General features: G+C 45.6%; 1 protein-coding gene across 1 annotated transcript; it reads right to left on the reverse strand.

The window, feature by feature from the left end:
• Positions 1–1031: 1031 nt before the first annotated feature.
• On the reverse strand, positions 1032–11283 carry wnt10b (wingless-type MMTV integration site family, member 10b). The gene is made up of 4 exons (XM_068024937.1): positions 11152–11283; positions 10709–10971; positions 7166–7530; positions 1032–2237 (listed from the first exon to the last, which is right to left on the reverse strand). The coding sequence occupies exons 1-4, from the start codon at positions 11214–11216 to the stop codon at positions 1779–1781; spliced, it is 1152 nt and encodes a 383-aa protein (XP_067881038.1). The 5' UTR covers positions 11217–11283; the 3' UTR covers positions 1032–1778.
• Positions 11284–13470: the final 2187 nt, after the last annotated feature.

Below are 13470 nucleotides of genomic sequence, written 5' to 3' on the forward strand. Positions count from 1 at the left end.
TTGTTTAAACCGTTCTTTCCACCCCCCAAAAGTTCAAGTGCTGCTTTTTTGTCACCCTCCTTGACCACTGACAAGGAACTGCATTCTGAGGGTCTGCCAAGTCACCACCTCCCTTTATGATTAACACTTTGCAAAGAAGAATTTAACATCTGAGTCTCCTGGGCTGGAATGCGAGTTAATAATGGGCTATAACACTGGTTAAATAATAAGTGATAAGTAATTTAGCAGGAAATCCTTTGTACTGGATTTATCAAAGTGAATTTAAAATTAAAACTCTGAGTAGAACAGACAGTCTCTGGGTTCCTTTCATGCTGACATTGCCAACAGTGTGGTTCAAACAACCCTCATGAATCCCATTGTTTGATGTAAACTGGTATTTGATCCTCTTGCACTGTTATTGTGGGAACTTGGGATGACTTTGGCTAAAAGAAAAATCCAGCTCAACAATCTTTTATTTCACAATACAATGCCCCGTCCACATGGCTACACAGCTTGGTCAATACATTTTGCTTTATTCTGTACATACCGGCCTATCAAGACTGAAGCCAGTCTCTCCATCTTTCACCATCTGACTCTTATCAACTGCCCTGGCTGCCTGTTCAAGGCTGAGCCCAGTGATGCACTGTGGCCCATAAGACATGAGCTGAACTTCCTACACCCAGCATCCACTGCCAAGCTCAGCTGCTGCAGCTTCCAAAACATTATCGGCTTCTCCACACTTTCAGAACCTTGAGATGTTCCCCTCAAATGTTCTCCACATCTTTTACGAAGCTCCACCCCTCAAGCCTCAGATAATCCGAAATTCTCTTGCCCAAGTTCTCACCCACGTGATGTGCCACTAAAGCCATCCCCTTTGTCCTCACCCAACTCTCAGTGGCCCAGGAATTGAGTTCATGCTCGGTTCTTGATCCCTCCATGGCCTCTCCCCAAGCTGAATAATCTCCAAACCCCCCCACCGCCCTATTCCCACCCACTCCCAAACCCCGCCATAACCTTTTAGCTCCCTTGCCGGGTGTTCACTTGTCCCCACTACTAAGAGCTGAGTTGGTCTATTTATATGAGGGACGCGATGGAAGTAAATCCTTGCCTCCTATCTGGTAATGGTGGTTGTTGACATTGATCGTAACGGAGGTGTTTTGCTGGTTTCCGCCTTGCTGTGGGATTACATTTACATCCATTATCTCTCAGAGTGACAATCCTGGGTCCGGGCAGCTACAACACCTACGGAGCTTAACTGAAGTCGTCTGTTTTGCCAGTGAGCCGGGGCTAACCTGAAGGCAGCTGCATTTGATCTGAAGAAGCCGCTGACAAGAGAACTGACAGCATGGCAGTGCCAACTGGAGCGGGGGCACTGGTCGGCAGAATGGGAAGTGGAATCTCAATAACCAGAGTCATGTTGGAGCCCTGTTTGCAGTTGGGAGGCCTGGACCCTCTCCTCCGTGATAACAACAGGTTAGCCGGTTAAAAGTGTGACAAGACAGCTTCCAAAGCATTTAGAAACTCAATGCTCTCTCTCTCCCCCACCCCTCCTCCAAGCTAAGCTAATAAGCTGAACCCATGGCATTTGAGGTGGGCTCTGAAGATCATTTCCTCCTGATAGTTTCCCTATTCGCAACCAGTTGCTGCAAGGATGAGAATCCCTGTCACAACAAACACAGCCCAAGTTGTGTTACGCTGAAATACGCCTGTTGTCCATCAAAATATCTAGTTAAAAAAAAGACAGAAAAAGTCTACATTGCATAAGAATGAAACGTGTCCCAGTGGCTGTTCTGCGATGGTTACTTGCACACGTTGACCCACTCGCTGACCCTACATTCATCACACAACACGTAGCAACACCAATGGAAACGGCAGTGGCATCGCTCGTTTCGGGTCTGTTTGAGGATGTTGTGGCCTCTCCCACAACACAGACTGTCACAGTTATCCATCCCTTGGCTCGTTTTATTGCAGACCCTTCCCCGTGTCCCCGGCGAGTCCGTGCCGAGGTCCATTTCGCAGAAATCCGGAGATTTCTCAAAGTACACCATGTCCTTGTAAATCCTCCTCCGGTTTTGCTTCAGGCTGAACTGGCCTGTATTTTTATTGTGAGTTTTGATGAGAACCGCATTCTGGAATCGCTCCTTTAACACAGTCCCGACCTGTCGAAAATCAGGGGTCACCTGCCAGCAGGTTTTAAACTGGCAACTGCCGGAAGTGCCATGACATTTACACTTGCGCTTCATGTTGTCAATCACTGCCTGAAATTTAGAAGAAAAGCAATCAAACAGAAATACCAAAGGAAGCACTGGAGCAATGAACAAACCTGCTAACCCCTCTCCAGCACCCTCTTAACACAGAAGTCAAATCAAAATGAACCATGTTAATGATCTGATGAGATCTCAGTCATCAGGTTAAATGCTATCCCTTCAAGGACTGAATGTCTCTTCGAGCTTTCAGATATACTTGTAAATCTCCAGTGATTCTGCTCAGAGCCAGCCTTGGAAGGGTGGGGGGGGAGGGGGGGAAGGTATGTCTTTTAGTTGGAAAATAAGAAAAGACTTGCATTTATATAGCGCCTTTCACAACCTCAGGACATCCCAAAGCGCTTTACAGCCAATGAATTACTTCTGAAGTGTAATCACCATTGGAATGTAGGAATGCAGCAGGCAAATTACGCACAGCAAGCTCCCACAAACAGCAATTTGATAATGACCAGATAATCTGCTTTTGTGATGTTGAATGAGGGATAAAGATTGGCTGGGACACCGGGGAGAACTCCCCTGCCCTTCTTCGAAATAGTGCCACGGGATACAAAAAAAGAAAACCAAATGCTGGAAATACGCAGCAGGTTAGTCTGCATCTATAATGGGGGAAAGGCTGGGGTTTGCAGCCCTCTCTGTTTTTGTCTTTTCCCTGCATTTGTTGTAACAGGTTACAGTGCTGCCCAAGGAACAGCGAAGAACAACACATGTTGTTTTTAATGGACTGGGGGCATTACAATGTTACCAACGTCAGGGCTTTAATATATACCAGATCTGTGACATTGCTCACAGTGAGTGGTCTCACCTTGTGATTTTTGTCACTTTCTCATTCTGTGATTCTGATTTCTCTGTTTACCTTTGCCTTGTGTCGTAATGTGTGTGTTTCATTTCCAGCTGGTGCATGTTTGGCTCATGAATTTGTATCTTATGATAGTTCATTTGTGTCTGTGTATTTATCTGCAGTAATTTGTGTGGACTTGCAGGTTTACCTGTATGATGCTTATATGCGTTGACTGACATTTGTTACAATTGCTGTTTGTCTGCAGCTGTGCGACTGATTTTTTTTGAGTGTCTGTTTCGTTTTATTAGTCACTAAGAGTGCCATAGCAACCTGATGGCTTTCTTTCCTTAAATGATTGTGTTCTTCCAGTGGGATGTGTTTCGGATTGATCTTTATGTACAATACAGCCTATTTCCACCCATAACATTGCCCAACTCTGTCCCTGCTTCAGCTCATCTGCTGCTGAAACCTTCATGCCTTCGGTACCTCTAGACTTGACTATTGCAACGCGCTCCAGGCCGACCTCCCATCTTCCACCCTTTATAAACTTGAGTTCACCCAAAACTCTGCTGCCTCTATCCTAGCTCATACCAAGTCCCATTCCCCTATCAGCTCTGTGCTCGCTGACCTACATTGGCACCAGGTCAGGTAATGTATCTGCAGTATTTTGCTTTTATTTCAAATTTTCATCCTTGTTTTCAAATCCCTCCATGGCCTCGCCCCCCTCCCTCCCCTCCCTATCTCTGTAACCTCCTCCAGCCCTACAACCCTCTGAGATCTCTGCGCTGCTCCAATTCTGGCCTCTTGCCCATCCCCAATTTTGATTACTCCACCATTGGCGGCCGTGCCTTTGGCTGCCTAGGCCCTAAGCTCTGGAATTCCCTCCCTAAACCTTTCTGCCACTCTCCATCTCTCTCCTCTTTTATGACACTCCTTAAAACTTACCTCTTACTGTCCTAATGTCTCCTTATGTGGCTCAGTGTCAGATTTTGTTGGATAACATGCCTGTGAAGTGCCTTAGGATGTTTTACTACATTAAAGACGCAATATAAATGGAAGTTGTTGTTCTTTGCAATAAATGTGTTTATGTCGAATGATTTGTTTTTGTGTATTGTGTGATTTCCCCTGTGTCCCTGATGTTTTTGTCATCTTAGCTCGGGGAAAAAAATGGGGAAAGAGAGGGAGGAATAGAGGTGGAGGTGGCTGGGCAGAGAAAAAATTAATTAGAAGGAGACATAGACTGCAAAAAAAGCTAGAAAAAGAAGTTGGCAGACAAAGGAGCAGGAGAGATGAAGCCAGTGAAAAAAGACAAATGAGGAAAGAATTAGACAGGGCAAGATGAGGCAGAGAGCAAGCAGAAGGGAAATTGTGACGTAAGATAGGCTGGAAGTGGCCAAGAAGAAAGGATTACAGATAAATCACCCTGAGTAGCTGTGAAGGAGCAGGGATTGCAGATTAGAGCAGAAATGCTAGCACAAGAGCTGTGACAGAGGAAGAGATAGAAGCGGTGGTGAAGGTGAAAAGCAATGGTGGGATAGAGCACAAACATCAGAAAAGAGTCTGTTAATGATGGAAAGGTCAGTCTGGAACCAGAGCAGAGACAGGTGGGGTAAAGTTCATGGGGTGCATGGACAAATGAAATGAAGATGAAATTAATGGCAGAATATTCATTGAAATTGATCAAATTGAAAACAGGACTAAAAATATAACTTTCTGGGAGCAAGGAGGAGGAAAATACAAAATGCTTTCAAAGCCAGCATAACATTAAAATTTAAAAGAAGAACAAGTTAAAAAAGAAAAAAAAGCAAACACACTCACAGTAGAGAGAATTCTACAGAAGCTGTGGGAACAGATTAGCAGACTCTGAGGCACTGAGGGCAATGTGACAGCCAAGTCAGAACTAACACTGAAACTTCATTATAGTGTCACCTACCAGCGTCACAGTAAAACAGGTAAGTGTGGCCATCTTAAAGTGAGAATCCTCATAGGAAATGTTTACATAGCAGTTTGTAATGGAATGTGCAACCCATGTACTGATTTTGACATATTATTGATAGATACAATGAATGATGGGGACAATTAGCAGGTGTGGTGAGCTAAATGGCTTTGTGTGCTGTGATTTCTATTATTCTATATTATTGAATATTATCCAGTAAAATTACAGAAATGGGCCATCAATTTTCAATTTATAGTACACTTTGCATGATCTGTAAATCACCTGAAAACCCTTGAATTGTTAAAGAGATGCCTGTTACCAGATAGAGAAGGGCTATTTCTTTGTGCTTACTGACTTCACTTTTGGGCCTCCTTATCTCGAGAGACAATGGATACGCGCCTGGAGGTGGTCAGTGGTTTGTGAAGCAGCGCCTGGAGTGGCTATAAAGGCCAATTCTGTGCTTACTGAAAGGTTTAACAAAAGAACTTATGAATGGAAATCTTTTCTTCAGAAAGCTAGGTGTGATTTTCCTGTTACATTGAGGGACAGTTTTTTATTGTGATAGTTCAAGCACCATGTGTGTGCACCCGGGCACTAGTACAACAAATTTAAATCGTGTATCTGTGGTACCAGTTTAAGTGAGTGTAGGGAGCTTGCTGGGCTATTGATTCATCATATGGTGACATTATGATAGCTGAACAGAATGGAACGGCCTAAGAAATGAATGCCACAAGGGGAAAGCAAAATGATGTCAGAAAGAGCTTGAGTGGTCTCTTTGGAGTTTACTGGTCAACTCCCTGTACACATTGAAAATGGATTGTTTCAATAGTAAAGAATTGTACGCTACACACAAACGATAAAGGGAACCTCTAAATAAGTAAGGCTGCGGTATGGATTCCAGTCCCCAACATGACCCCATTTGCAGTACCCACCAGTCACGGAAGGCTTCGAGTGAATCAGTGGACACTGCATGGTCATAGTGCTTGGCCACTCAGGTGTGTAGTAAAGGGGTGTACCCTGAAGTCTTGTTCAAAGGCCCAATGTCAGCAGGCCAACTATAAGGAGGACGCCACTGATAAAAATCAGAGGGCCTATGGCGTTAGATGTAACCAACAATTTGCAAATTTGAGCCAATGAAACAATCAATATTCTACAGTTCCCACTGGTTGTGGAAGATGTCAAACAAACTAATGGGCACCACATGGTCACATGAGCATGACTACACTCCTGTGCCAAATGTGACTATTCCAACTTTTCTGTATTGGTACAGCATGCCCATGTTTTCCACTTAATGGCACATTAATAATTATTTCAATGTGCTTTCACTGTAATATGGATGTAGAAATTGTTAAAGATTAATATTGATCACTTTGCCTTGTTAGATCTGTGCAGGTAATCTTGACAGATAACGTATCTAAAGTTCTGTCCAGCTGCATTATACAGAACCACTGATCAGAATACTTCTGACAAATGTGTGTTGGTGGAGATTTAATTTGCGACAAAATGGTTCGGTTGGAGTGCGTGAAATGACCAGAAATCAAAGTCCCAAACCATTTCCTGTAAACATATACTCAACTCATTCATTCGGGTTACATCAATCACTTTTATTTTACCCCTTTACTCTTGTGAATAGGTTCCCTTACTGCCTGCATTACAGCCCAAAGTATAATTACGGGGCATTGACTCAATGAAGATTCCATCTCCATCAGGATCTCACTCACAGCTGGAACAAGTCAAGACTCACCTGCACCTGGCTTTCAAACACCTAACGCCCAGCTGGAGTAACTGAATTGCTGATGCTACAACTTTCTGGCTCTTTGTTTCTGATTTTACAGCATGAAGAAGAATAATCTCCTCATTATAGACACTTTAGCGCCGGTAACATACATTTAGCGCCGGTAACAGACATTTAGCGCCGGTAACAGACATTTAGCGCAGTTAAGACACACACTGATCTGGAAGCGCTTATTGACAGGCCCGCTGGGCTATTGAGGACTAGTGGGGTATTGGTTCCTGTAGAATTGAGATGCTTCGAAATTCTCAGACCTTTCTACCAGAGTAAGAAAAGTACATTTTGCACAGAGCTGAGTGTAATTTACAAAGTACTGAGGATCCATTTCATAGACACGTGTTTGTGTTCTTGTAAAAATGACGAGCATCAAACTTACAATGAATGGCCAACACACATCCTCACAATGGTTTGCTTACCTGCCTTCCCAGCTTGTTGTTGTGGAGTCTCATTCTCCCGTGGATGTCTCTCGATGTCTCTCGGGAGTCCAGAAAGTCCCTGGAAAATTTCTCACCGAATTCAATGTCGTGGTTGCAGTCGCCCCGCTCCCAGGAGTCCTGGATCCCGGGGAAACGCTCCTCGGGCTCGGGGATGGAGACAGGGAGCCCCTGAGTCAGGGCCTGAACCCGCAGCTGGTGGAGCTTGAAGCGGAGGTTCTGATCGTCTTCTCTCCGCTTCTGGTCGCAACCGCAGCCCTTCAGCTTTCCCAAGCTGCAGGCAGTAGCCACTGAGTGGGTGACCCCCGCGGCCAGCAGGGAGAACATGAATGCACTTTCCCGGAACCCTGGGCGGACACAATAACACGTGGGTTAGCAGCTGGCAGTTCAAGTCTTCGAGAAAAGAAACAGAGAAGCTCCTTATGACACAGATTATAATAATGGGGCATCAGACTATTATCAGACTGCTATGTAACAGACAGTTACATCATTGCTAAGTGTGAGAGACATGTCTCTGTGAGCTTATTGTCATCCACAAAATTAAATCATTGGGCACCTTCTGAAATGTTGCTCCAGAATCCAGGCCATCTCTTTAAACGAAGTAACACGAGGTTCCCAGCAAAGATCAAATACCACAGGGACAGGAGGAGGCCATTCAGCCCCTCCAGCCTACTGCGCCATTCAATTCCATCATGGCTCATCTTGCGTGTCCATCTAACCGCCTTGGTTCCCTAACCCTTACAGCAGCCTCAGTGTTGAGATTTTTAATGGACCCCCTGCATCCACAGCCGTTTTGGGGGGGGGGGGGGGGGGGTGGGGGTGGGGGGAGCTCCAGATTTCCACTCCCCTTTATGTGAAGAAATGCTTCCTGACATCACCCCTGAACGGCCCTGGCTCTAAGTTTAAGGTTCTGCCCCCTTGTAATGGACTCTCCCACCAGAGGAAATAGTTTCTCTCTATCTACCCCATCAATTCCTTTAATGAGCTTAAACACCTCAGTCTGATCACCCCTTAATCTCCTATACTTGAAAGAATACAAGTCTAGTCTGTGCAACCTGTCCTCCGAATTTCTCTCTTTTATCCCCAGTATAATTCTGATGACCCTGTGCTGCACTCTCGCCAAGGCCAATAATATCCTTACTGAGGTACAGTGCCCCGAACTGAATGCCCAACTCCAGATGCAGTCTAAACCACCGCTTTATACACCTGCAGCACAACTTCCACCCAACCCAGCCCCTTGAGATAAAGGCCAACATTTCATTTGCCTTTCTGGTTGTTTTTTTGGGTACCTCTCTACTGGTTTTTAGTGATTTGCGTCCTTAGACTCCCAGATGTCTCTGCTCCTTCACAGTTCTTACCTTCTCACCATTTAGAAAATACTCTGATCTATCTTCTGAGGTCCAAACGTCCCCACACTGAACTCCATCTGCCACCGCTTTGCTCACTCGCTAAATCTACCAATGTCTCTTTGCAAAATGACGTTTTGTGAAAAGAAACATGGTGAACTCTAATTAGCACACATTGCCTGAACTGGCCACGATTAGTCATAAGATCCCTGATTAACATTATGGAGATGGTATCGTGAATAATGGATATTCACTGGATCTGAGAGAATTGCAGATGTTTCTGTGGTGCGAGTTGGTTTGGGGTCAATACGTGCAGGAGTGATTCAGCCACAATACACATTCAAGCCCCAAACTAAGCAGGAGCCCCACGCACATCTGCAATTCATCCCGAACATCTGTTATTGTGTATTGTTTTCATTACGTAAGGACCTCTCCGCTCTCCCCTCTCCTCTCCAATGTCCAGCATGGAATCGGGGCGGAATGATGCCCAGGGCTTGGTATCTGAGGTCGGGGTGCGAAGTTACAGGCACACAGCCTACAGGTTCTACAGTATCTGTTGCCTGAAAATGCAGAATAACGCACCGTGTATACCTCACAACTCGTTTAAAGATACCGGTCCCCATTAAACGGTTGGAAATGCTCTCATGATTTGTTTCAATGCACCCAACATCGATGTTTTTATCCGGAGGCATTCTTACAGAACCAGCTCCTCAGTGTTTACGGGACCAAGAGATCACGAGGTTGCAAACATTCTGGGATAATTATATTTATTAACACAGAAGAATGCGGCCAATGCGTGAAGTTTTTGTTACATAAGATGCACCTCATGCATAAAAGACTTGCATTGATATAGCGCCTTTCAGGACCTCGGGACGTCTCAAAGCGCTTTACAGCCAACGAAGTACTTTTTGAAGCGTAGTCACTGTTGTGGTGTAGGAAACGCGGCAGCCAATTTGCACACAGCAAGATCCCACAAACAGCAACGTGATAATGGCCAGATCATCTGTTTGTGTGTGTGTGAAGGATTGGCCAGAAGACGGGTGGGAGAAATCCCTTGCTCTTCTTCCAAATAACCCCATGGGGTCTTTTACAGCCGCCTGACGTCTGGTTAAACGTTGGTTTGACGTCCCACTCCGAATACTAACATGCTAAAACATTCACCATCATCATCTGTGTAAGTAACCTGTCTGTCCAGCGTCACACATTGTCTATCGCGAGAGTTGGATGCAGCACGTTCATTTCTTAACCCCCATCATTCAACACAGCACATTTAAAGCAAAACATGCAACACGTCTATCAAAGCACTATATCCCCATGACAACATGCTTATTCTGTTTATACCCAGCCCCAACTATCCAGCATAGTTCATTCATTGATAATGTACACATGCCAGCTATCAAACTGTTAGGTCGGGGAAATCTACACACACCCAGAGCAGAAAATGACAGACTCATATTCCTTTAAATCCCACAGTATTTCTACGATGCACAGTTTCTGCACATGGTTCTGACATCAATCGGCGCCTTATTGATGCGGAGGACCAGAGCTGCAGAAGACTGGGGACAGAATTCCAAATTCAAATGCGCGCTTTAACGCAGTGTCTTTTCAAAAAGTAAGAAACCAACGCACGTTATGTTTTTGTTTTGCATTTTGATGCAGAAAGGCTCCTTCAGTCAGCCAAGTAAAACAAACACGGGACCTTGTCGTAATTAAGCGGTGAGAAGGCGATTCTGGAAAAAGACACCGGCTGCTGCGTGTGAATTAATGGCGACTCCACACGCCCAGTGTAAAAGATGGGGTGGGGGTGCATAATTTGGGGGACACTGCCGCATTCACATTGTGAAGGGTTAGTGAGAATTTCGCTTTGATCTCAGTGCGGGCTGACATCAAACAGGGATAGAAATGAGTGTTTTTTGAGTGTTATTTTTAAATTATACATTCAATTGCTTCAAAATTCGCTAAAGTAGGTCAACCAAAGCGCTGAGCTAAACTCAGGCTCTCTCACCTCCGCTCGGCAGCTGGGACTGGCACACAACTTTGAAATGGATCAGAAATGAGCTTGTTTAATCGCTCTCATATCGTTACATCGCCGCTATGTTTAACCCTCCCGTGTTTTTTAATGCTGAGAGCCCCCACCGTGGCCTGACCCCGAGTGCCAGCGAGGTTCTTAGCCCGATACCTCTGCTCAGGATGACGGTATCTTGCAGGATCTTTCCGCCGTTCTCCAGGGTTGAGCAGTTCCACCTCTGGTCCCAGAGTTGGTGCTGACATTCGTGAATGGCGATCTGGATCCCCTGAACCGCAGCGGCCGTGACATCAGGGCTTCTCACGCACAGACCCAGCTGCCGCCTGCTCAGACCCGGCAGGGTCAGACAGACCGTGTTGGCAGTCAGGATAGGGTCTGTAGGGATCTTCAGTCCCAGGATCTCATTCCCAGCAACACTGAAAAGGAGAAACAATGGAAGAAGCAGCGTGGTTAATCGCAGAAATATTAAATACACTAAAACAATGCAGCAGGTCGTTTCACAAACAACAATACAACACAATTTTAACTCAGCAAGACACAGCAGGCGGGATAATACGGCCACGCTGTGCCAGACTCCACTCAGAATGGTTTCTTACCTGGAGATGGTGAGTGTGATGGTGAGAAGCATAGAGACACGCCTGGAGTTCAGGGAAACTGCCATGGCAGGAAATTAACACGGCGCAAACAGATCGGTGCAAAGAACGATTGGGAACAACCCGGGAGACTGATCTCTCAAACCAGGTCTGGCAGCGAGGGGATCAGGATCATTACAATCTCGTGGTCAGTGTCATGTTGCATTTCCTTGCTCCTTATAGCCGCTAGATTGAGTCAGTCGGGACTTAAAAACAGTCACAGAGGGGGGAAAAATCCCCACAGACAGATTGAACCTGGATCAGTCAGTCTTCATTTGCCAGATCACTGACGCTTTCTATCTGTCACTCTCTATCTCCCTCTATCTTTGTATTGTATTTCAAGCGTTCCCTCTTTCACACCCTTTACTCACTGTCTCTCTCTCTCTCTCTCTGTCTCTCACTCCCCTCACAAACACACTCTCTGTCTTTTCTCTCGCCCTCTATCTCTCTCCCACCCGCACTCCCTCTATATTTCCCCCTCTCTTTCGTCCTCTTCCTCGTTCTCTCTCTCTCTCCTCTCGCTCCCTCTCCTCCCCCTCTCGTTTGCTTTCTTCTCTCCCTCCTCGCGAAGGTGGATCAAACAAGTTCGCAGTTTGAAACCGAAGACTTTGATCATTATTAGCGAATCATAAATGTCCAAGTAAACCTTTGAAAATAAAAGTTAATTGAAGTGCATCTGTTGAGAGGAAGCTGGCAGGTTCGCCAGGGGATTCTCGTGGTTTTGTAATGCGTGGAAGCGTGCGCGTCTGTATATTCCTCGCCCCTTTAAATGCACTTTTCCCTGGCGGGCTCTCAATCGCTGGATGCATCACACTCTCTGATGTCTTTCTCTCATTGGCGAGTGGCTTTTAGTAAACGACAGCCGCCGGGCGGACAAGAGAGGAACCAATCAAAAGGCATCGAAGACTTGGAACTTCCCGACCACCGGGATCAGGCGGAGTGACCGCCGTTAATGCGAGCTCCTCCTTTCTCAACATCTGGTCCCGTATAACATTCAATACGCTTATTAAAATATATCCTGAAGCTTAACAGGTTGACCTTCAAGTCAACCATTATTAGCAGTACAGCGTTTAACTTAAATGACGCACTGTGCAGCTAAATATTTTGAATTCAGAACCGAATCCAAGCATAGTTCGTTTGAAAACGATAAACACGAAAAGAGAATTCAAAAAAAGGAGCAGAGTTTGCCCATGGTATAGGTGAGTGAGTTTTGGACTCCATGCCTTTTGTGCAGATTCCCATTATTTACGTTGAGGAGCAGCGTGTTTCAAAACACATACAAAAAAACACAGGACGCCTATTGCTTTCTTGACAGTCTCTGAATATCAAAGCCATTCATTACACACGAAGCCCTTTGAGAGACGTGACAATGCATGGCACAAATGCAAGTCTTTTTATATATATATATGTGAAAGCAGAGAAGTTGGGGGGGGGGGGGGGGGGCAAACAGCCACAAACAAGGGCGGCACAGTGGCGCAGTGGTTAGCACCGCAGCCTCACAGCTGCAGGGACCCGGGTTCGATTCCGGGTACTGCCTGTGTGGAGTTTGCAAGTTCTCCCTGTGTCTGTGTGGGTTTTCTCCGGGTGCTCCGGTTTCCTCCCACAAGACTTGCAGGTTGATAGGTAAATTGGCCATTATAAATTGTCACCAGTATAGGTAGGTGGTAGGGAAATATAGGGACAGGTGGGGATGTTTGTTGGGAATATGGGATTAGTGTAGGATTAGTATAAATGGGTGGTTGATGTTCGGCACAGACTCGGTGGGCCGAAGGGCCTGTTTCAGTGCTGTATCTCTAATCTAATCTAAAAAACCAAGGTCAGTTGTCATAAGAATGGGAAGGTGGAGGTGGCTAAAATACTGGGGACTTTGCGATGATATATAACGGCGGAGGCATGTCCAGGGCATCTGCTGCTGTGGACGGTGCGTTTAGAACAGAAACCCTTCAAGTAGAACAAAATTAACAGCTGCTTTGCTCCTGTTCTCTCTTATCGCAAGCCTCCCTCCCATCTTTAGCTGACTTGTCCACACACACTCATGGTATTGTGTTTTCAGACTGATTGTGCGTTATATAAAACTTGAGATGCCAGCATTGGGGAATTCAGTCGAGTCAGGTACAGCTGTTTCATCGATGCCGTTTTGCGGCAGTTCTGTGCCTGGTCCCATTTGAAACTCCTCTTGGCTCATTTCACACAGAGCCAGCAAGCACCATGAATTTGAATGCCCGCCGACAGATGTGGTAAAGGCAGCATTTTGAAGTCAATCGTGTTCCTCAAACCTATCAA

Source organism: Heterodontus francisci, chromosome X, assembly GCF_036365525.1.
Source record: "Heterodontus francisci isolate sHetFra1 chromosome X, sHetFra1.hap1, whole genome shotgun sequence".
NCBI classification, from domain to species: domain Eukaryota; kingdom Metazoa; phylum Chordata; class Chondrichthyes; order Heterodontiformes; family Heterodontidae; genus Heterodontus; species Heterodontus francisci.